General features: G+C 37.8%; 2 protein-coding genes across 2 annotated transcripts in view; one reads left to right on the top strand and one right to left on the bottom strand.

Moving 5' to 3' along the window:
* Positions 1-562, bottom strand: part of LOC106000494 (uncharacterized protein C2orf78-like) — a 23,081-nt gene extending 22,519 nt beyond the window's left edge. The window contains exon 1 of the mRNA XM_013035769.1: positions 393-562. Within this exon, the coding sequence (XP_012891223.1) occupies positions 393-562 (170 nt within the window). The remainder of the gene's footprint in view (positions 1-392) is intronic.
* Dusp11 (dual specificity phosphatase 11 (RNA/RNP complex 1-interacting)) lies at positions 454-15,689 on the top strand. Its single transcript, XM_013035798.1, has 9 exons — positions 454-661; positions 2,338-2,413; positions 3,189-3,320; positions 6,928-7,051; positions 8,279-8,339; positions 10,026-10,072; positions 10,486-10,561; positions 10,782-10,979; positions 14,518-15,689. Exons 1-9 carry the CDS (start codon positions 561-563, stop codon positions 14,711-14,713), a joined length of 1,011 nt encoding a protein of 336 aa, XP_012891252.1. The 5' UTR covers positions 454-560; the 3' UTR covers positions 14,714-15,689.
* The last annotated feature ends 7,842 nt before the right edge of the window (positions 15,690-23,531 follow it).

Genomic DNA, 23,531 nt, shown 5'->3' with positions numbered 1-23,531 from the left:
GCCACAGCGCCACTTCCGGCTTTTTTCTTTTTGCTTATGTGGTGCTGAGGAATCGAACCCAGGGCCTCATGCATGCAAGGCAAGCGCTCTACCACTGAGACACCTTCCTAGCCCAATGTTTTATATTATTTCTATAACATAGCATATATTATAATATGTAACATGTTAGATATATACATTTTGGGAACACTGAAAAACGAGGAGCCAGGGATCAGTGGCACTTGTTAGTTGTCATACAATTTGAGGTGTGAAGGTGCATGCACAAACTTCTAGATACAAAAACAAAAACAAAACGAAACGCCCTAGACATGCACTTCCGGTCTCTAGCTAAAGAGGGCGCAGTAGTTCCCAAAGTCCAGTTTCCTATAAATTTGGGGTCTCCGGAAGCCGACCTGCTGTCGTCATACGCCGGGCGACGGCGCATGCGCACTAGCTGGAGCGGCTTTCCGGGTTCTTTGTATTCAGCTTCTCGACATCCAGCTTCTCGTTGTGTCGCGGAGGTCGCCGCCAGCACGGCTTTGGTCCGCTTGGCACTGGGCGGGAGACAGCTTGGTGGCCACATGAACACGTGTCATCACGCCCGCGGTGGCTGGGGTCGGGGACGCGACTTTTCAGGTCGTCCCCCAGCCCAGAAGAAGGGCGGAAACCAAGTCCCGGAAAGGTAACGCGCTTTCCTGCCGGGCCGCGCTGGGAGCGGCGTCTGCGCCCCGGCCGGGCCCGGCCCCGCGCTGCCGGCCCCGCGCGCCCCTCCCGGCCGCCCCGCTTTCCGGCCGGCCCTGTCACAGCAGCTGGGATCAAGAGTGCCCTTGGTGTTGGGCGATCTAAGATAGGCTCTTCCCTTGGTCCTGTGGATAAAATGCAGAAGGACTGCTTGGAGGCGGAACTGTTAGCACCGGGACACTACTTAATTACCAAAGTGGCCCCTCACCCCCAGCCCCCTTTCTCCAAGTTTACGTTATTTTGGCACAGAAAATGCGAGTCATCGGTCTTAAGTTTGAAAGGACTTCCCAGTTCCGGCCTGGGATAGTCCATGGAAAGTTGGTTTGGCATTGTTTCCAGGAGTCACGGAAGGCAAACTGGTGCTTCTTTACGTATGTCTTTTGAGAGGTGGTCCTCTATACATTCAGATGGTTAGTTTTGAGACTGCTTATGAGACTTTGCTTTTGAAACTTTACAGTGAATCCTTGTACTTTTGAAGCGATCCTCCCCCTCTCATACTTCAGTTCAGTCCTCTTCATTTTATCTTCTAAGTCGCTTTTGAGTCTTCTTTCTGTTCTCCTTCAGCATCCTAATGCAGATCTGTTGCACTTGTATACTAACAGTGGCCATGTATGTATATTCTGCCTTTCGAATCCATTTCTCACACAAGAAGTTTTTTTGGGGGTGGGGTGGGGGGTGCGGTCGTGGGGCCTGAACTCTGGGCCTGGGCACTGTCCCTCAGCTCTTCAGCTCAAGGCTAGCGCTCTACCACTTGAGACACTGCCACTTCCGGCTTTTTTCTTTTTGCTTATGTGGTGCTGAGGAATGAAACCCAGAGCCTCGAGCATGCAAGGCAAGCGCTCTACCACTGAGCCACCTTCCCAGCCCACAAGAAGTTTTTTACATTGGTAATTATTTAAAATTAAAATTGGATTGGAATTAAAAGATGACTCATGAACTTTACCGTGAAACATTGCTTTGAGAATGAAAAGAAGCTTCTCATGGCCTGTGTCCATAGTCTGGGAGTCTCTCTTCTTCCCCAGCCCCAACTTTTGTGGCTATTGCCCACAGTTTCTATGCTTTAAATACATGGAATGGCCTTAGTAAATTCTAACCCATCCCACAGAAGCCAGGTCCAGTATTACTCTTTTCCTTAACTCCTAGCATTATCTAGAGAAGTCCACAGTCCCTTTCTGTCAGATTTCAACTCTCTTCATATATGAACTTCAAGCTTTCTACTCATTGAATCGGATAGTATCAGTTGTATGAAGACTAAAAACCCGGGGGAAGGGGAGAACAAGTTTAAACTATTTTAATATACATGCATTGATTACACCTTAACATCAGATACTGGGCTAGGTTAAATCAGGGATACAGAAGTTTTCATTCAAAACCCCTGATTTTAGATACCCTGATTGTAAGGCCCTTTTAACTGTTTTGTTGAATTATATTTGTATTCCAAATAGGGAAACAAGAACAAAGAAAGAATAGGTTATTACTAGGAGGAGTTGACTGAGTGGAAAAAATGCAAAGCAGAGGGTGGATTATGTGGGTTGTTTCACAGTTTCAAGGAGTCTATGTTCTGTGGAAGGAGTCATGATTAACATGCTATTTGGCTAATATGATGGTATATAATAGGTGGAAAGACTATTTACCAGTTGGACGTCGGATGCCTGGGACTCGTTTTATTGCTTTCAAAGTACCTTTGCAAAAGGTAAGAAAAAGTTAATTCAGTATTGTTTCAAAAATGTGAATTCATCATGTAGAACACTGATTCTTAACCCTGTCTTACTCCATTTCCCTCTATGTGCCAAATACTTGGTAATATCTTTCAGCCTTCCTAAAATGAAATTCACAAATAAACAGAACTAGTTTCCATACATAATTTTAAAGAAGAAAAGTCAATATAATATAAAATATATAATAAAGTAGTATTTTAATATAGAAATGTGTGATTATGACTACGCTACAAGAGAAAGAAATATGTTCTCCACTTTGTTTATAAAGTGATTATTGTCTGGAAAAGTTAATATACATTTAAAAAAATCCTGGATGGGGGACAGTGTTTAAAAACAAATGTGCACATTACTTATGTAACTGTAACACCATCCCCCCATCACCTTTTCAATAAAGATAAAAACAAAAACAAATCCCCTTTCTATTTGTATTTGTGAAATAGAGGTAGGTTCTGAAGTTTAGATAAATAGGGACACTTTTTCCCCTAAATTAATGTTGACCAAGACATTTCCAAATCAGGAGCGGGGGGGGGGGGGGGGCACAGACACAGAAATGAATATATCAAGTGAGCTTTTCCTCTTCATTTTGATTGCTGGCAAAGAAATTTGAAATACAGCTTCCAGAAGAATGAAAAGTTAACTTTGAATCTCATTGTATCTCAGTCAGTTAGCAGCCTAGGGTTTAAAGAAATACATAATATCATAGGGGATCTTAAACACACATTTACCTTCTCTTATTTCATTTTCTGATAGAAGTTTGAAGTGAATCTTGCTCCAGAAGAATACTTTTCCCCTTTGGATCTGTTTAACAAAATCCAGGAACAAAATGAAGAGCTTGGCTTGATTATTGATTTAACATATACTCGGCGATATTATAAACCAGAGGTAAAAGAACCTTTAATGAAGAATTTTCTTCATTTTGATACTAAAATAATTCACAGTAACTAAGTCATTTTTATCTTGTGCTGATGTAAAGCCTGACCTTCTTTCATGGGTAGTGATAATTTAAAAACAAATATACGTATTTTTGTTGTTTTGTTTTTGTGATGGTCCTGGGGCTTGAGCTTGAGGCCTATATGCTGTCCCTGAGCTTTCTTTTTTTGGGGGGGGGAGGTCTGCTTGTGGGGCCTAAACTCTGGGCCTGGGCGCTGTCCCTCAGCTCTTCAGCTCAAGGCTAGCGCTCTACCACTTAAGCCATAGCACCACTTCAGGCTTTTTTTCTTTTTGCTTATGTGGTGCTGAGGAATTGAACCCAGGGCCTCAGGCATGGAAGGCAAGCGCTCTACCACTGAGCCATCTTCCCAGCCCCCCCTGAGCTTTTTTGTTCAAGGCTAGCACTCTACCACTTGAACCACAGCTGCACTTCTACCTTTTTGCTGGTTAGTTGGAAATAAGTGTCACAGCCTTTCCTGCCTAGGCTGGCTTTGGACCAGAGCTCAGCCTCCTGAGTAGCTAGAATTACAAGCATGAGCCACTGGTACCCAGCAGTTGCATGTGTTCTAATTGTCCCCAAATACTATTGGAGGCTGTGTATGAAGATGAATGCCTGTAATCTTAGCACTCAGTAAGGCCGAAAAGGAAGATTGTGACTTTTAGGCCAGCTTGGTCTAGTAAGGTCCTATTTCACATTTTAAAAATCAGGGGTTGGGGATTTAGCTCAGTGGAAGAATACTTGCCTGACAAGTGCAAGGCCCTGAGTTTGGTCCTCAGCTCCTCAAAAAAAGAAAAGAAAAAGAATAAAAAACACAACAGAGATTAAAGACAAAAATTGAACTATATTTGATGTTTAGTCACCATTACCACTGTCTATACTCAAATCTTTTTCATCATCTTCAACAAAAACTAACCATTCAACAATAACTCACTCCCTCCTCTACCACCTAACTCATAGAAACTTCCTACTATACTTTCTAACTGAATATGCCTGTTTTAGATGCCTTATACAAGTAGATCATGTAATATTTTCCTTCTCTGCCTGGCTTATTTCATTAATCATGTTTTCTCAAGGTTCATTGTGTAGCATGATCAGAATCTTACTCTTTCTTATGACTCAATATTCCAGTGTCCATATTACCATGTTTTGTTTAATCTTACAAGAAACAACACACTCCTGTTTTTATCATCTTGTTTTTCAGTCATTATCATAAATCTCATATATATATATATATATATATATATATATATGTATATATACAGAAATTGACATGATGTTATAGGTGCTTTCTGCACACTAATTCATTCAGTTTTAATATCACCTAATGACTATTGTGTTTCGTCTGTATCCCTATTTCAACTAATTCTATATTATTTTAAAGCAGACCTCAGATACCATATAATTTCATCTCTACATCTTTGATGTATATTTAAGATATAGTACGTATTCCCCTTAATACAGTTTTTTAAATATCAGGTATCCAGTCAGTACTCAATTTGCAATTGTCCTTTAAAATCACAAAAATTCAGTGGTACTCACTAGACAATATGTTGAAAATGAATTACGCAACTTGTGAGTGGGGATGAGAGAGAAAAACTGGGAGAGAACAAGGAAAGGACTGACCTTGTCCAAAAACAAATGGACTCTTTACCTGGCTTAGGTAACCATAACCCCCTATACATCACCTTTATAATAACAATACAAAATAGTTTAAAGTTTGTCTTTTAAATATCTCAAAAAATGTCAATTTTAAGTCTCTTTTAATCTGTAGGTTCCCCTTTGTGTCTCTTCTTCCTTTAAATTTTATGTTTTTAAGAAATCATGTACTGTTTGTACTATCTAGATTTTAATAATGCATCTTCATGTGTGAATACATTTTTTCAGTCCTTTTACTTCTGCAGATTGGTAGTTGGGCTAGCTTGATTAGATTCAGGCTCAATTATCGTTTCTGACAGGATGTGTATTTGTGCATACATGTATGTTTGGCAGTAATGGGTTTGAACTCAGGTCTCCATACTTGATACACTCAAGTAGCTAAACAAGTGCTCTACCACTTTTTGTATGTTTTTGTGGGAGTTTTTTTATTTTACCCCAGACTGAGATCCTCCTACCTCTGCCTCCTGAGTAGCTAGGGTTATAGGCATGTATCCCCAAACCCAGCTTATTTTTTTAAAGTAGGGACTTTTTTTCCCCCCAGCTAGCGTCAAACCCAAATCTTCCTCTCTGCCTCCCAAGTAGTTAGGATTGCAGCCTTGCACCAAGATGCCTAGCATATTTACATTTTGAGATGTGTTCTCTCAGTGCTGGTTAGGCTGGTCTTAAACTCCTAAGCCCACGTGTTTCTCCTGACTTAGCATCCTGAGGCTGTATGCTGATACATGTAATCAATACAATTTCAAAAGTGATGATGTGCTCATCAGAGGGCTTATCTCTTCCTGTGATATTAGCAGTCATTCATGACTTCCAAAAAGTGATTTTTTTTCTTTATTTTTCTTTTTTTTCTTTATTTTTTTCTTTTCTTTTTCTTTTTTTTTTTTTTTCCTATTTTGTGACAGGGTCTTGATGTGTAGCTCAGACTGGCCTTGAATTCAAGTTCCTCCTGCCTTGGCCTCCCAAGTACTGAGATTACAGGTGTGCATCACCATGCCAGATTTAAAAAGGTGAATTTTATCATTTTTATTTCATTTATTAAAGAAGTTTCACCCCATTAGGTTGTCCAGGAATACAGGCATGATTCTTAAGTTTTCAAAATAATAATTGGTTCCCTAATACCTTTTAATAGTTACTTTGATTTTATTTAATTAACTGATTTTTCTTTTCAGCAGTATGAATTCCATTTCAGTTTTTCTTAGTAAGGCACAATTCAAGAGCCTTTCTAGATAGTTGGAACTTTCTTATTTTAGCTTATGACACAATCTTACTGTTTTGGTCACTCTTCTAGCTATTTGTATGGAAAAAATTGCAGGGTCATCTTGAACATTTCCTCCTCCAAATAGAATCGGTGACTTTAACAAGGTGCTTTGATTGGTGTTAGTGAGATACTTAGAGATTACTATTCAAGCAGTAGAGGCTACTGAGCTGACATGATTTCTAGATTTTTTTCCTGGGGACAGAGCTAGAAACTATGTGTGTATTTGTAATGTAAAATACATTATAAATTCATGCTAATATTTTCCATTTTAGCTCACGTTACAGAATTTTTACTTAACACCTTTGTATCTTACTCACATTTACTTTTGTCCACCCCATGAGTTCTTCAGATTAAATCATAGCTGCTTTGTGTAGATACTAACCCTTGAAACACAAAATGTTAAGAATAAATCTGTACATGCACTCATTCACATAGATAAATTGCTGTGTGTGTGTGTGATTCATGTACTTACTGACTATCCTGTAGTATTAATGAAAACTAAATGGTACTTCCATTTGAAGGGGCTTTAGAAAAAATTGGCTCTTTTATAGGCATTGCTGACATACTAAGTTTAATTTATTGATGTTTATTCTGGCTCCTCTAACTACAAATCAAATAATACTTTTTTGTTTTGTTTTGTTTTATAGGATTTGCCAGAATCTGTTTCATATTTAAAAATCTTTACAGTTGGGCATCAGATACCGGATGATAACACTATTTTTAAATTTAAATGTGCTGTTAATGATTTTTTGAAAGAAAATAAAGACAATGGTAAGTTTTTCCTTATCTGAACTTTGGTGTCCATTTTATGGTGTTGGAACATTTTGGTTTTTTTTAATAGTTCTGACATTAGGCCAATTACCTTCAATGTTATTAAGATACAAATATCAGATAGTGGTAATAAAGTAAGGTGCTTTTCCTTTTGTTGACCACATACAAACAACTTCCTTAGAAAAGTAATTTTAGTGAGAAATAATGACCTGAATTAGCTCATTCATTGCTTAAAACTGTGAATGGAAGATGTAATAAAATTAAAATGTTTCTTTGTCTCATATTCATTAACAGTTGAGAAGTGATTAAATACTTCAGGATTACTGGATGCCAGTAGCTTACACCTGTAATCCTAGCTACACGGTCGGCTGAAATCATCAACAAACCACCAAAAATAAAACAAAGCCAGAAGTGGAGCTGTAGCTCAAGTGGTAGAGTGCTAGCCTTGATCAAAAGAGCTCAGGGAAAGCACCCAGGCTCTGAGTTGAAGCCTCAGTACACTTACTCTCTCTCTCTCTCTCTCTCTCTCTCTCTCTCTCTCTCATACACACACACACACACACCAAAAAACACAAACAATGCAGAAAAAATTCAGATCTCAGCATTAAAAGAGACAAGAAAAAGTAAGGTGTGAAGCAATCTCCTAGGAAAAAAATACAATGTTAGTGGGCCAGTGGAATTGCATCTTTGTCATTATATGTAAGATCTTTCTGCTTTGTCATTATATTTAAGATATTCCTGCTGTCTTTCTAGTTTGGACACAGTTGATTGTTATTGAAAGCTCATTGGAAGAATACTTGCCTAGCATGCATGATGCCCCATTTCAGTCCCTAACATTGCAAAAAAGAAGAAAGAAAAAAAATTGAAGTTGGCTTTGTTTCATTCAGAAGCAAATTTTTTTCTCATAATTTTTTCACATATTTTTCTATGATTAAATTAATTGTTGATAGGGACATTCTTTATTAAGACAAATGAGTTTTAGTTGTTAATACCTGACAAGGCCTTCTGTAGTTTTACGTCATTAAGTGTGATTGAAGATATACAGAATAACCTAGACACATCAAGTATTAGCTTTTTTGGTGGTGGTGTTTCATAATCATGTTTCCTAAAAAGCCCATTCTTCTTCAGCATAGTGATATTGTTGTAACTTGTAAAATGTTACTCCTCAGATTGTATCACTTATTTTTGATGTGTCTATTTCAGTTACTTCACTTTCTTGTTTAATAGGCAAACTTGTTGGTGTCCACTGCACCCATGGCTTAAACAGAACTGGCTATCTCATCTGCAGGTAAGTTTTCAACCCCAAAGGCAGATTGCCTATAAGTTGTTTTTGTGTGATTGCAATGGTAATGTAAGAGTGTTGAAAAACATGTATTCAGTATAGAAATATATGATGTTGAAAAGTCTGGTCTCTGACCCAGAGATTAATGTAATAAGTTTGTATTTATCTTTTTTAACTTCAAAAAGCATATATATAATATATATAATATATAGTTGGTGGTATACTAGGCATTCAGTTTATTTATAACAATGTGGCAGGCATTACTTTACTATGAAAGGATGTGTATTCCTTTACCTACAAATGAACATAGAATCAGAAGTTTTTGACATATAAAACATTAAAATAGTGAACTTTCCTGTATGAACAGCTTTGAATACCATATGCTATTGTCCTAGAGATAATTTTATTCAAACTGAACCAAATAGTATACATTCTTACAAATTTTATGGATATTGCTACACGGTACCTGTTTATTCATTCAGAAAATATTTATTGGGCACCTAGCATATGTAGGCACTGTACTGAATACTAGTAAAGAGACACAACCTATCTTTCTGAAGGACAGATAGGAAAGAATCATAAAATACATACAGGGTTATAACTGATCAGTGCTAAGGAGGAGAAAGATATGGCACCATGAGACCTATCATGGGACCAATTTAACCTTATCAAAGAAGCTAGAGGTTTCTATAAGGAAATTTGAATAAATAAAGTTGGAGATTGTATTGGTACTAAGCGGGTAGGGACACAGGAAAGAATTGTGAACATAAGAACAGCCCAGACCCCATAATAGAATAGCATGTATGGTGTTGGAGGAAGTGGGTCATGGGGAAGTATGCCATTAAAATGGAGCTGGAAGTTTGGGGAGCTAAACCAGGCAGAGATAAGTTTAAGTTTCTCTCTCTAGTTTTCTCTCTCTTCTTTCTTGATTTTAAGAACAATAGACAGCTATTGAAATTTTGTGTTAGGGTTGATTGTGTGGAACATAGCCATATTGCATGTTCATCCTATCATTTTACTATATAGCGGAAAACACATTGCAGGGGTAGAAGTAAGGGATCAAATTAGGAAGTTTTCGTAGGAGTTGGTAATAGTGATAGCTTAGACCAAGATGTGGTGGTCATTTTCGTGGAAAGATGTCATCATATTATAGAGAGATTTAAGTAATATCATTGTTAAGAGTTGGTGGTAGGCTGAAGACGCAAGTAAGGAAAAATGGCTGATGATGATGGTGACTCCTTTTTCTGGCCCAGATAGTTGATTACACAGTATTTTTTACATTTGTTGATGTTTTTCTCAGTTTGTGTTTTGTGTGTTGTTGGTTACTTCTAAATCTCTGTCATAGTAAGGAAGTCTTCTGTCTTTAGTGTGCAAAGTATTCTGATTTTGAATTTTTTCAGATACCTTTTAAACCTCTGCCAGTCTGGTCATCTATTTTCTTAATTAGTTAAATTATTATATTAATGTAAGACTTTTAATATTTTTTTTCTAACGTTGAGTCATCTTTTTATTCTTGGGATTCAGGCTTTTTTGTGGTCATGGCATATCATTTTTAAATAATTGTTGGATTAGATATGTTGATATTTTCTTAGGATTTTTATGTCTCCATTTGTAAGTGAAGTTGGACCTTTTTTGAAAAATCTTTTTTTTCTTTTTGTATAATAAGTGACCCAAATTATGTTGTTTTGGTAGATATTTGATTGATGTAGAAGGCATGAGGCCAGATGATGCAATTGAATGTAAGTATGAGGGTTGTCACTATTTTTCCCTTTTTATAAACCTAGTGGTGAAAATGTAGAGGAATTTCTCATTTTGATAAGTATATGATTGGTTTCAAAATATGATACACATATCCACATAAACACACACACACACACACACACACACAAAAGGAAATAACAAGAAAAGAAACTTGGGGCTGGGGATGTAACTCAGTGGTAAAGCTTCTGGATTTGATCCCCACCACCAAAAGAAAAGAAATAAAACAATGTTAGGTAGTCCTTTGCCAAACCTTTATAAAGGAATGTACCTTGAAAAAGTGATATCTAACAGCTTAAATAGTCAATGAGTTTCAAGTTTGATTTGCTTTCTCTGGGAAAGGTTAATTTTTGTGTGATTATTTCTAACAGTTCATTTACTCCCAACTCCTCAGTATTCAATAGGTGCAGAGGACATTGCATAGAAAGACAAAACTACATTGAAGATCTTCAAAATGGGCCTATCAGGAAGTAAGTCTCATCTTTTATGTGTGGAGTTTGTGGTTAATGAGATTTTATATGATTTAAGTTGCATATTTCACTTGCTTGTTCACTTGTGGAGAAACCTAAATACATAGGAATTGGGGGATGGGGTAGGGCTTGATATCTTCATAGGCCAAATATATATAGTCACTAAATTGCCTAGTGAATTTGGAAACCAGTAATACTATATAGAATTATTCTCTTCGAGGAATTGGAATTCTGGTGCATGTAGGTCAGTTGGTGTTGAAGAGTCAGCGCATATCATGGAACCAGTCCACACCATTAACAAGCCTGTTAACCAAGGACCTAGGTACAACTTTCATCGGACCCATGGCTACCCAGCAGCACCTCCAGCACCTCCTCGGCGTTTTCATGTCCAGACCCCAAACGTGCAGCAGTCATTCCGGTACCTCTGCTTTCCCTTTTTCTATTAACTGAAGTAAAATTTACCCTGGTACATTAGTGAAAATACATGATGATGATGATCCAACTGATAATGTGATGGTACCAGGAAGTACAATCCTGCTTTATTTTAGAAAGTGAAATAGAGGATGGAGAATATGACTTTTCAGAGTCAACTCAGAAAGGACTTAGAAATGTTCAGTAATCTTAAGCTTAGTTGAAGCAGAAGATTTGATGTGGATACTAGAAAGAATTGTTCTTTGTCTTTCTTTCTGTGCTGGGGAAACAGCAATAGGCAAACACAACTGCTGATCTGTGCCCCCGCAGGCCTTAACAACTACTCAAGAGGCAGAGATAGGATGATTGCAATGTGAGGCTGGTCTAGGCAAAAGCACAAGACCCTATATGAAAAAGAAACTAATAGCAAAAAAAATGTCTGGTATAGCTTAAGTCCAAGTAGTAGAGTTCTTGCCTAGCAAACAAGGCCCTGAGTTTGATCCCTAGTACTGCTCTCCCCACCACACAAAGAAAAAGAACATTACATTCCTAGGCTCCACTAATTGTAGTATAGTTTTTTGGATTAAATTAAGTAGTTATTTAAAGATCTGATGAAAATTAACTGAAATAATAAAATCTCCAAAGTAACATTTGCAAAAGATGTTTGTTTTTGGTGTCAGTACCAGGGCTTGAGCCTAAGGGCTTTGCACTTTCACTTTTTTGGTCAAGACTGGCATTGTACCAATTGAGCCACAGTTCTGCTCTGGAATTTTTGTGATTAATTAGAAATTAGAACCTCAGATTTGTCTGCCTGGCTTCAAACTGAGATCTTCAGATCTCAGCCTCAGCCACTGTTGCTCAGTTTGCAAAGGATTTGAATAGATAAATCGCACTTAGGAAATGGGAAAAATCTCGGTTTGATTCAAATAATTTTATGGAGTTTTTCAGAGAGACAGACCAACAGGAGGAAGCAGGTTAGGTGTTATTGGTAGAATTGGCTTATGTAATTATGAATACTGAGAAGTACTACAGCAGGCCAGTTAGAGACCCAAAGGTGCCTGTTGTGCAGTTCAGTCCACAGGAGAAAACTTCAGGCCTAGAAAAACTGGTAATTCTCAGTTCAGAGATCAAAAGTCGAAGACCTTAGGATGAGGGACAAGAGTGAAAGGGGGCACTGTTGGTACAAATTTGAGTCCAAAGACCTGGAATTCTAATGGACAAGAACAGGAAAAAGGTATCCCAGATGCAAGAGAGCAAATTATCCTTTTCTTATTTTTTTGTTCTGTTGGAATGCTGGCCAGCTGATTGGTACCTACCCACATTGAGGGTATATCTTCCCCACTCAATAGACCAGTTTAACACACTATTGTTTGTTTAGCAACACACTCAACAGACATACCTAGAAATAATGCTTTAGTAGCTCTTTTTACTCCAGTCAAGTTATACCTACAATGAACCATTACAAATACCAAGATAGAAATTCTAAAATGAACCATCACAATACCAAAATAGAGTTCTTTACTATTTGCTTTAGTTATTTTTCAGAGATCTTACATTTTTGCTGTCTGGCTTGGACCTTATCCTCCTGTTTATGCTTCCTGTGTAGCTGAGATGACAAGTGTATGCCCCTATGCCCAGCTTTTTGTTGGTTGAGATGAGATCTCATGAACTTTTTGTCTGGGCTAGCTTCAAACTGTGTTTCTGCTGAGTAGCTAAGATTTCAGGCATGAGCCACCGCACCTGGCCTTAGTCCAATGTAGTAGCAGTTCTTGGTTCTTAGTTCAGTGAGTTAGTTATCAGGCTAGACCTAGATTTGAATCCTGATACTGTCATTCACCCAATATGTGATCTTCAGTGAGATACTTAATCTCTCTAAATTTCCCCATAGGTCAGTTGGATAGGGGTTCTTGCTGATTACTACATGAGTTAAAGCAATTTAGAACACTTAAAAATTTGTTAATAGCTAGGCACCAGTGGCTCATGCCTGTAATCCCAGCTACTCAGAAACTAAGATTCAAGGATTATGGTTTGAGGCCAGCCCAGGCAAGAAAGTCTGTAAAACTCTTATCTCCAATTAACCACCAGAAAGCCAGAAGTGGTGCTGTGATAGAGCACTAGCCTTGAGCAAAAGTTGCTCAAGGGCTGGGAAGGTGGCTCAGTGGTAGAGCGCTTGCTTTGCATGCCTGAGGCCCTGGGTTCCATTCCTCAGCACCACATAAGCAAAAAGAAAAAAAGCTGGAAGTGGCACTGTGGCTCAAGTGGTAGAGCGCTAGCCTTGAGCTGAAGAGCTGAGGAACCAGCTCCCAGGCCCAGAGTTCAGGCCTCACGACCAGACCCCCCCCCCCTCAAAAAAAAAAAGGAGCTCAGGGACAGCACTCAGGCTGACTGGAAAAAATAATAATATTTTCAGAAGACATGAACATTTCAAAAAAATGCTGTTATTAGTGATACTGAAAATTGGAATAACCCTTTTGAAACACAATTTTACTAGCCATAAAAATACTTGTACTTTAGCCAGGCACCAGTCTCTCACACCTGTAATTCTAGCTACTCAGGACGCTGAGATTGAGGATCACGGTTAGAAGCCAGCCCAGGCAGGAAAGTGAAAAAGCCATAAGTGGCACTGTAGCTCAAATGGTAGAGTAGTAGTCTTGAGCACAAAGAGGCTCAGGGACAGCTCCCAGTCCCTGAGTTCAAGTCCCAGGACTAGCAGAAGGAAAAATACTTGATACTTTCTTGCTGAGGCTAAGGAAACCCTTTGAAATACAGAAAATGTTGTACTCATTCATTATATTCAGTATATTTCTCAAACTCCCTATTGTGTCCCACTCAGTAAGTGAGCAAGATGCTCTGCTGATAATTGTGTATATTCTGACATGTTAATCCCAAAAGTATTTGTGGTAAGAGAGAAACTGGTAATAGGTTGTATTTTTAACAATAGAGAATACAGCTAAGTAATCATATACATTTATTTTATAAACCATTGATAGTGATAGATCACTGTGATAATCAAAAGATTAATACTGATTCAACAGTTTTTTTATTAGACTAAATGGGAATGAGGGGTTTTTAAGTTTTATTTTTATCAAATTTCCAAATTTTTGTATGGTTATATATATTTACTGATCTTTCTTTTTGTCTAATTTTGTTATATGTATTGTGGCTTGAGTTTTTCTGTATGCCTAATTTATGTATTTTAAAGCAAAAGCAGCTCTCTGTTTCCAATATTAAATAGCTTATTCCATCTTACATCATTTTTGGCAGACTTCCAGAGGGAATGTTAGAGAAGTATGAGCATGTACTCCTCCAGGAAACTATTTGTGTCAAGGCATTGTAGATTTACTATGCATTGGCTTGGTTAAGCTGCCTTTAAAGAAAGAAGATATTGTTAGCTGTCTTTTATAAAGAAGAGATGGAAAGCTTAAGTAACTTATCTGTGATGGTCATAAGCATAGAAAACAGTAGAACCAGAATAGCAATGTATTTTGTAAAGGTGATTATATATTTTGCTAGTTTTAATAATGGTTTGTTATTTTTTGTTTAAGAAAATTTTCACAAAATCAAAACATTTACCAGAAAGTCCGTATGCCTCCTCCTGGGCCTGCTGGAGAAGATTGTTCACAACGAAGATACTTTTGGAATGTAAAGCCAAATAGCAATCAACCAGCCCAGAATAAGAAGTGGTTTTCCAGCAATTACCAGAGACTATCCTGCCCAACCTATTGGGGATGGACCGAATGATACTAAGCTGTGCTGGCAATCTACTTGGACATCCGCGCTGGATGAAGATGGCTAGAGAGCAGCTTTTAATAAAACCAGGTCAAATGAGATTTCCCTCCCGCCAACTTTTAAAAATCTATTACTCTTCTGTGCTCAAATATTAGTATTTACCTCTTTTCTGATAGATACAAAAACAGCAGTTTAAACAAATTTTGTCATTTTAACTTTAAATTTTTCTAAAAGAAATATTTTTGAGCTGAATAACTTAACATTTCTTTTGCAAATCGTTTTTTTAATTGGCTTCCCCCCCACCCCCGTATTTTCTTCTAGACTTGTGATATAAGTACAGAAATGTTTAATGTTTGTCATGTTCTATTACTGACATGGTCATTAAGGGTATCTCCTCCTCCCAACCACCCCTCCCCCCAACTATTCACAATTTCTCTTAAGATCTTCCTGGAGACAATTATTTCTTTAGAATTTAATCACTAACTGTAATTAATTTTTGTTTTTAGGTATTTTTTAATTTGGCACTTTTGGAATATGATCAACTTCTTTCACTGAATTACCAGATATGCCATCTAACACAGTGATAGATAAAATTTTAGGGATTATCAGTTGAGCAAGAGAGTGATTGAATTGATAAATCAGAATGCTGGGTAAATTAAGTTATAATTTACCTGTCAGGATAAATGTCATCAACAGGGTAGAACTATCCAGAAAACTTAAAAACTTTTACAGATTATAAAGGTCACTTGAAGAACAGAATATAACCACAAATTGCTTCTTATATCTGAGAATACTGTTGGTGATATTGCTCCTCTTTTGAACATAACCCTCTGGGATCTTTCTCCAGTTGCCTTTCACACTGGAGTGGTGCTTTTTCTCTAGTATACACAGGTATACTACTTCGGAGGGGTGCTAATTATTTGTAACTATAGTGCTTGCTCAGGAAATGTCTCTTATCATGACACAATAAACTTTAGTGAACATTTGGGCAACTTGAATTCATTTTTTTGAGCCTATGATTTTGAGAATTTATACCATAGAATATGTGCTACTTCACTGTTACTTCCTGTCCTATCTTTTATATGAATAACATGAAAAACCTGACCTTAGGAAAGTATTCTTAACCTATCTATTCCTCTTGCCAGTGTCTGATTGGCTCAGGCAAGCTTCTGTATGTTTAAGTAATGGTTTCTAGGGTTTTTCTCTGCTTACCATATTTAACAGAGTTGAAAATGTCTTCCTGACTATAAGCCTGCTCTTGTAGAATTGTTCCTAGCATCATGGACAGTCACATTAGAAGAAATTGGAGTAAGATTAAAAAAAAAGCAGGGGTAAATAGGGATGCAGCCAGTCTCAGTTGTAAAGAATGTCTTGACAAGCAGCTTCTAAGGATACTACCAAGAGAGAGGGTTGTCATATTGTTACCGTCAGTGTTTTTTCTTAACTTTATTTCTCCTTATTCAGTTATCAACTTGATTTGTTTTCAGACTAGCCTACCATTTGATATTGCATACTTCTTTACTGCTTCTCTGGCTTGTGTTCACACCATGTTGTTGAAAGCCTCTGATGCAAGGAACCAGCAACTGCCTTTTTTAAAGGATGTTTAAGCCAGGTGCTGGTGGCTCATATCTATAATCCTAGCTACTCAGGAATCTGAGATCTGAGAATTTGCTGCCAGCTTGGCAGAAAAGGAAGTGCGGCTTATCTCCAGTTAACCACCTTTTTTTTTTTTTCCCTAAAGATACCTGTGGAAGACAGGGCTTAAGTAGTTGAGCACTAGCCTTGAGGAAAAAGAAAAACCAGGGATAGTGCCCAGGCCCTGAGTTCAAGCCCAGGACCAGCACAAAAATGGGGGGTGGGGGAAAATGTCAGTAGTATGTTTAGGCTTTTATTATGTACATATAGTTAAAATAGATAGTTTAAAATTCAACCCTGATTATCATTTCTCAAAGTATTTTTGTATTACCTTCTGGTATTTGATTTCCATTGTGTAAATCATATGCCACCTCTTGATTTGTCAATTTGTAGTACTATCTGCTGACAGATTTCTACTATGGTAGATTAGGAGTTAGCTCATTCATGATATGTATGTACACTATACCATGGTTGTCTAACAGCTTTTTTAAAAATCAGTATTAGGAGTTCGTGTTACTAAGTAAAATACTATTCATTATGAGTCATAGTGTATCATAGTTGTGTTTCATTGCTAATATCCCCCTTTTCACTCATTTTTTTTCCTTCATCTTGTTTTCCCCTCTTCCTGTGGGTCTATCACTGATTCTCTCCTGTATCTCTAATAACATAAAATCTCATTTCTAGAGCCTTTTAATCTGTTGGTACAACATCAGTTTACTAGAGCTGCCATAGCTGAGTTGCACAGACTAGGTGGCTTAAATAACATTTCTTTTTCACACTTCTAGAGTCTAAGAAGATTAAAGTGACCGCTAAAATTGTTTTTGGTTTCCTCTAAAGTTTCTCTTATACATGGCTGACATCTGTGTGTGTGTGTGTGTGTGTGTGTGTGTGTGTGTGTGCGCGCGCGCGCGCACTAGCACATGGAAGTATTGAGTCTAAGAAGATTAAAGTGACCACTAAAATTGTTTTTGGTTTCCTCTAAAGAGTCTCTTATACATGGCTGACATCTCTGTGTGTGTATGTGTGTGTGTGTGTGTGCGTGTGCGTGTGTGTGCGCACTAGCACATGGAAGTATTGAATCCAGGGCCTTCCAATGCTAGACAAATGTTGTACTGACTGGGGACCTGCATCCTCAGTCATATTAGATGAGGGCCAACCCTCGTATTACCATTTTCATTTATTTAACTCTTTTAAAACTCTTACGTTTTTGGGCAGGAGAGGTGGCTCAGTGGTAGAGCGCTTGCCTTGCATGCATGAGGCCCTGGGTTCGATTCCTCAGCACCACATAAGCAAAAAAAAAGCCTGAAGTGGCGCTGTGGCTCAAGTGGTAGAGCGCTAGCCTTGAGCTGAAGAGCTGAGGGACAGCGCCCAGGCCCAGAGTTCAGGCCCCACAACCGGACACAAAACAAAACAAAAAAATTCTTACGTTTTTATATTCAAGGGCAGTTACATTCTCAAATGCTAGGTGTTAAAACATCAAAACAAGAATTTTGAAGGAAGACAACTTAGCTTGTGAGACCTACATTGTCTGTTCTCTAGACCAGGGGCATAGCTTCTGTTTTAGGATTTCCATTCCTCTTTATTCTGTTGATTTCTGAGCCCTTTATTTTGTATCTGGAATCCCATAGCTGCTGCTTTCATGGTTTACTTCCCTATATGGTGGAATATCCTTTCAGTACCTTTCAAGGGAGAATGGGATATAATTTTTTTGAGAATAACTGAAATGGGCTTATTTTATTTTTTCTCTACATTGATAGTTTCATTAACTATAGGATTGCAGGTAGGCACTTTTAAACATATCCATTGTTATTGATTTTATTGCTGCTTTTGAAATTCTAGGCTGTTACGATTCCAGAGCTTTTATTGTGACATGTAATTTTTCCCTTGAAGTTTTAGGATCCTCTTTATCTTGGGTTTCTTGATATATTTTCTTTAGCCCTTACCCCCATACATTTTTTATTATTTGTTTTGGTGTTTTGTTCTTTGATAGTGGTACTAGGACTTGAAGGCCTTATGCTTGAGCTTGGCTTTTTTCCTCACATCTGGTGCTCTACTATTTGAGCCATATCTCCACTTCCTAGTTTTTAATTAATAATTTAGTGAGCTCTTTCAGTCTGGCAAGTTTTGAGAAATTTTCATTTTATACAATTTTCTTTCCAAGGAACTTCTAGCTGGGTAGTGGATTTTCTGAAATATACCTCTAAATTCATTGTATTTTTTTCTCTTAGTTTCTACTTCTTACTCTAATTTTTTTTTCTGCTTTATTTTTCTGATATGTCTTCCCACTCACCCCAGTGGGGGACTAGAGATTGAACTCAGAGCCTTAGGCATGCACTATACCACTGGGGTAAGCCTCCAACCCTCCCCCCTACACACATACATCCCAAGGGACCCTACTGCCTCAGCCTCCTGAGTAGTTAAGACTAAAAGTGCGTACCACCATGCCCAGCTCTCTACTCTTAATTTCTAGGAGCTATTATTTTTTTAATGAATATGTATTTGTTGAATGTTGCCAGTTTAAAATTTCTTCTTCCTCTCCAAATTTCTTTCTTCAGAAACTTTACTGACATTTTTCATCTTCCATTTGTCATCTCTCCAACGTCTTTGGAAATTTCATCTTTTAAAAATTCCTTTACTGGGGCTGGGAAGGTGGCTCAGTGCCTTGCATGCATGAGGCTCTCAGTTCGATTCCTCAGTACCACATAAGCAGAAAAAGCCAGAAGTGGCGCTGTGGCTCAAGTGGTAGAGCGCTAGCCTTGAGCTGAAGAACTGAGGGACATGCCCAGGCCCAGAGTTCAGGCCCTGGGACTGGCCAAAAAAACAATTCCTGACTGATATTTTAATGGGTTTGAGTAGAGGTTACAGATATAGACCTGAGAGTAAGTGTAATGAATATTTAAATTTCCAAATGAATTGCTTTGGAGGTTTATCCTCAGTCTGGCAACCTTGGTTATTTTTAAATATCATGTCCCATCAGTGTAGGCCATTGAGTTGAGGGCTCTGTCATGATTTGGACCTATAATGTTACAAACACTTTACTATGAAGAAAGTCTCCATCTAGGATCCTATCGAAGATGCCTTTCCAGTAAAACTCTTAGCTCATAATTCTGTCCTAAAATCATGCTCTTTCATGTTATTTTCCCTTTGGAAATCTTAAGTGTCTTAAGGTTCCAGTGTCATTCCCATGTCAAGGTTTCCTATATCTGATTTGGAGCTAACTTTTCTAGATCCTTGACTGCATTCCAGTCTTTTCCTGAGTATATTGGGCTATACATATTTATGCCTTTGTTTGTTTGACTGTAATATCTCTTGTCTCAGTGAATCTCCTTCATTGCATATGCCACATCTTTTTTTTTTTTTTTTTTTTTTTTTGTCGGTCGTGGGGTTTGAACTCTGGGCCTGAGCACTGTCCCTCAGCTCTTCAGCTCAAGGCGAGCATTCTACCACTTGAGCTACAGTGCCACTTCCGGTTTTCTGGTGGTTTTATTGGAGATAAGAGTTTCATGGACTTTCCTGCCTGGGCTGGCTTTGAACCGTGATCCTCAGATCTCAGCCTCCTGAGTAGCTAGGATTACAGGCGTGAGCCACCGGCACCCGGCTGTCACATCTTCATAAAGCTTTCTCACCCTACCCCCAAATGAATGATCCTTTCTACAAGGTACCCATGTTATTTCATGCAGTTTCAGGTTTTATGCCACCGTGTCAGTTTCCTTAACCTTCTCTTTGGTGACAGTACCATCTCTCTGGGGCCATACTCTGATTTCCCTGCCTTTGTCAGCAAGCCTTATTGAGATCTCCAAGCTGACTAAAATACACATTGACTCTGAGCCTGTTTGGTCTTTCAGAATCTACAAGCTTGCTATACACACACACACACTATACACACACACACACGCTCTCACTTTAGAGGAAGTGCTGCGCAACAGGCCATGGGATCTGGCTTTCTGAGCTACCACTGAAAAGTTGAGGTAATAAGAAGTGTGGAAAATCATCCTCCTCTGTGGGTTTTTTTTACTCTTGAACCACTGAAGACAGGAGGGAGCCTGGCAAGCAGATGCCCCTTGTTTTCCTGGTGGAGATGACTCTTAGCTATGATTTTTGCCTGTAAGTCTTCCAGAGGAGTTCTGTCCTGCTGAGTGAAATGCCTGCCAAAGAACCTTCATGTCTTCTTGGTTCACTGGAAAACCAGTGAGGTAACACATGGTTTTTACTCAACTTGTTGCTATTTGTCTCAGAATGCTTTACTTTTCTAGAGGACCTGATAAGTATTTAAAAACCTGGCAGTCCTAAGTAATTGTTCAGTTGTTCTACCAGGCATAGGACAGTAGGTGGTACCTGATCTTTCCCAGTGATTTAACATTCTCCATTTTAAAAACAGAAATGCCTATTATACCTCAGGTATTAATTTATCAACAATTAAGATTTCTACCTAGCTACTAAGGAGGCTGAGATCTGAGGATCTCAATTCAAAGCCAGCCAAGGCAGAAAAGTCTGTAAGACATCTCCAGTTAACAACCAGAAAACCAGAACTGGCGCTGTATCTCAGGGACAGAGCCTGAGTTCAAGCCCCACAACTGACAAAAAAATTTCATCTTGGGGTTTATAGTCACATGACTAGGAATAGTTTGTGGAATCTGAGTGTTTTACATTATTAGTTTTTCAGATAAGTGTTAAATTCATTTTAACACTCATGAGTATTTAGGCAAGTCTCTATATCACAGAGGAGAATGAGAGTAATATTCCTCTTATTTAGATCTCTTGAACCCAAATCTGTATTTCCCTGTATTTGAAGATGAAGGAATCGTTTTTAACTCTGAGATAACTTTGTAAAAACCAAAATCTATCTTTTTTTAGTATATAGTTCTGAGTTTTGAGAAGTATATATCAGTTTGTAAACACCACCACGACTGAAATATAAAATAGTTCTCTACTCCAAATTCCTTCATAGAATTAGGCAGCTAGTCAATTCTACCAGCTCCAGCTCTAACAACTACTGATATGTTTTGTTGTCATATTGTTGTTTTATAGTTTTGCCTTTTCTATAGTATCTAGATGGACCATGGTTTCTTTCATTTAAAACTGTTGAGGTTCACCCATGTCACCAAGCAGATTAGCAAATCATTTCTTTTTGTTGCTGAATTAGTATTCATTGTATGGACATACCACAGTCTGCTTACTATACATTGCAAGTTAAAGGATATTCAGGTTTAGTTACTGAATTTTGAAAAAAAAGCTACTAAAAACTTTTTTTGGCGTATGGATTTTTAATGTTGACATATTTTTCCCTTGAATTGGGATTGCTGCCATGGGTTTAGGGTATATTTAATTTTGTGAGACTGCCAAACTTAACCAAAATACCTATATTATTTTGCATTCCCATTTACAAGGTATGAGAGTTGTGGTTGTTCATATCTTCACCAGCACTTAGCATTATCAGTTTATTTTAGCTATTCTAATTGAAAAGATATAGTGTTGTCTTGTTTTGTTTATTGAGATTATCTTGCTATATAGTCCAGGCTAATCTCAAACTCAACAACCCTCCTGCCTTTGCCTTCCTAATGGTAGGATTACAGGCATGTGCCATCATACTCCACTCGTTATTTTTAAATAGTTTTAGAGACATAACAAAAATAGTAATATAGTTTGTCATGTATGCCATTGCCACAAATTAGAACATATTATCCTAGTTTCCTCATTTCCTTTGGTAACCCTTTTTTCCACCCTAGGTCCCCTAAGTAACAACTCATTTGTTTTGTCATTAGAGGTTAGTTTTATATAAATGGAATTTTACTTCTATGTCTGTTTTTGATCAGTATTGAGAAGTGGTTATTTTAAGTATAGATAGTAGATTTCCTTTTATTACTGAGTTGTATTCTATTGTATGGATATGAGTATTGATTCACTAGTGAGTTGTTTTCAGCTTTTGTTTATCATGCTGGGGATTGAACCCAGGACTTTGTGCTTCTAGGAAAGCACTGTATGTACCTCTTGAGCTACACACCCAGCCCTATTTCTAGCTTTCTTCTGTAATAGTACTGGGATTCAAACTCAGTGCCTTGTGTTTGCTAGGCAGATGCTCTGCCACTTGAGTCCCTCAGCCCTATTTCCAGCTTTTGATTGTTATAAAGTTGATTGTTATAAAGGAGATGCAATGAACTGAGACAAATAGATGTATTTTTAATCAACTCTTTAGGGCCCACTTATAGTCTGTAAAATGCACTTTATTCTAAAGAGTATGATTTGATGAATGTGGCAAATTCATTTGCCCATGAAACACCACATCCAGATACAAAACATTGGCTTTACTCGAAAAGTTTCTGTTGGAGTCAGTGTCACTCATCTCCCAATGCCAATTAACCATTGATTTGCTATCACTGTAAAGCATATTTATAGATCCTAAGTTTTTAACATAAAAAATAGAATCCTACAACAGTGTGATTTTAGCTTGAAACAGAATCTACAGTAAGGTAATTTTAGCTTATTGCCATTTTCATTGAACACAGCAATATATGAGGGTTCCGGTTATGTATCTTTGACAACCCCCTGCTATTTGTTTCAAATTTTAGTCATCATGCTCAAGCAGTGTGTAGTAAATATCTAATTTTTTAAATTTGCATTTCCTCTTTACTAATACACTTTTTTTTTTTTGCTTCTGCCTCAGTGTGTCCTAAAATTATCTTTCTGTGACATTGTGATCTTGGTACTCAATATTATGACTGGTGATAAAGGATTTTTTTTGGGGGGGGGACTTTTAAGTGTGTTTTAAATGTTACCTGTTCTTAATTAGGTTTGTTTTTTGAGTTTCAGTTTTCATATAATCTGGATACCAGTTCCAGAATGAATTTAAAAATTAAACAGCTTGTGAATGTATTGAAGACACACTTGAGACTGATATAAATACAAATTTTAATTAAAAATGTTTTTTTGTTAAGACATTATAAAATTTTTAAAAATTCAGCCTAAGACTGTAGCATAGTGGTACAACACTTGCCTGCCGTGCCTAAGGCCCTGTTTTGGGTGTGATTTGTTTTTTTTTTCCTGACTGGAGACTTGAATTCAGGGTTGGATGCTTTATATCACACTTCTAGTCCCAAAGTGATGTTTCTCAACTATCCTATTTAGAGATACAGCAACCCTGACATTCCCTCTCTTCATAGCATATAACCACCTGACAGCAATGTCATTTGCCTGTCTT

The sequence above is a fragment of the Dipodomys ordii genome, unplaced genomic scaffold (genome assembly GCF_000151885.1).
Source record: "Dipodomys ordii isolate 6190 unplaced genomic scaffold, Dord_2.0 Scaffold220, whole genome shotgun sequence".
NCBI classification, from domain to species: Eukaryota; Metazoa; Chordata; class Mammalia; order Rodentia; family Heteromyidae; genus Dipodomys; species Dipodomys ordii.
This window is presented reverse-complemented; position numbering and strand designations above follow the sequence as displayed.

What these genes read in the sequence shown, in the direction of transcription:
- Dusp11 (XM_013035798.1), top strand. Translation starts at nt 561, where the DNA reads ATGAACACGTGTCATCACGCCCGCGGTGGCTGGGGTCGGGGACGCGAC. An exon ending in TCAAAGTACCTTTGCAAAAG is followed by an intron (nt 2,414 to 3,188) that starts GTAAGAAAAAGT and finishes ATTTTCTGATAG; the next exon opens with AAGTTTGAAGTGAATCTTGC. An exon ending in GGCGATATTATAAACCAGAG is followed by an intron (nt 3,321 to 6,927) that starts GTAAAAGAACCT and finishes TTTGTTTTATAG; the next exon opens with GATTTGCCAGAATCTGTTTC.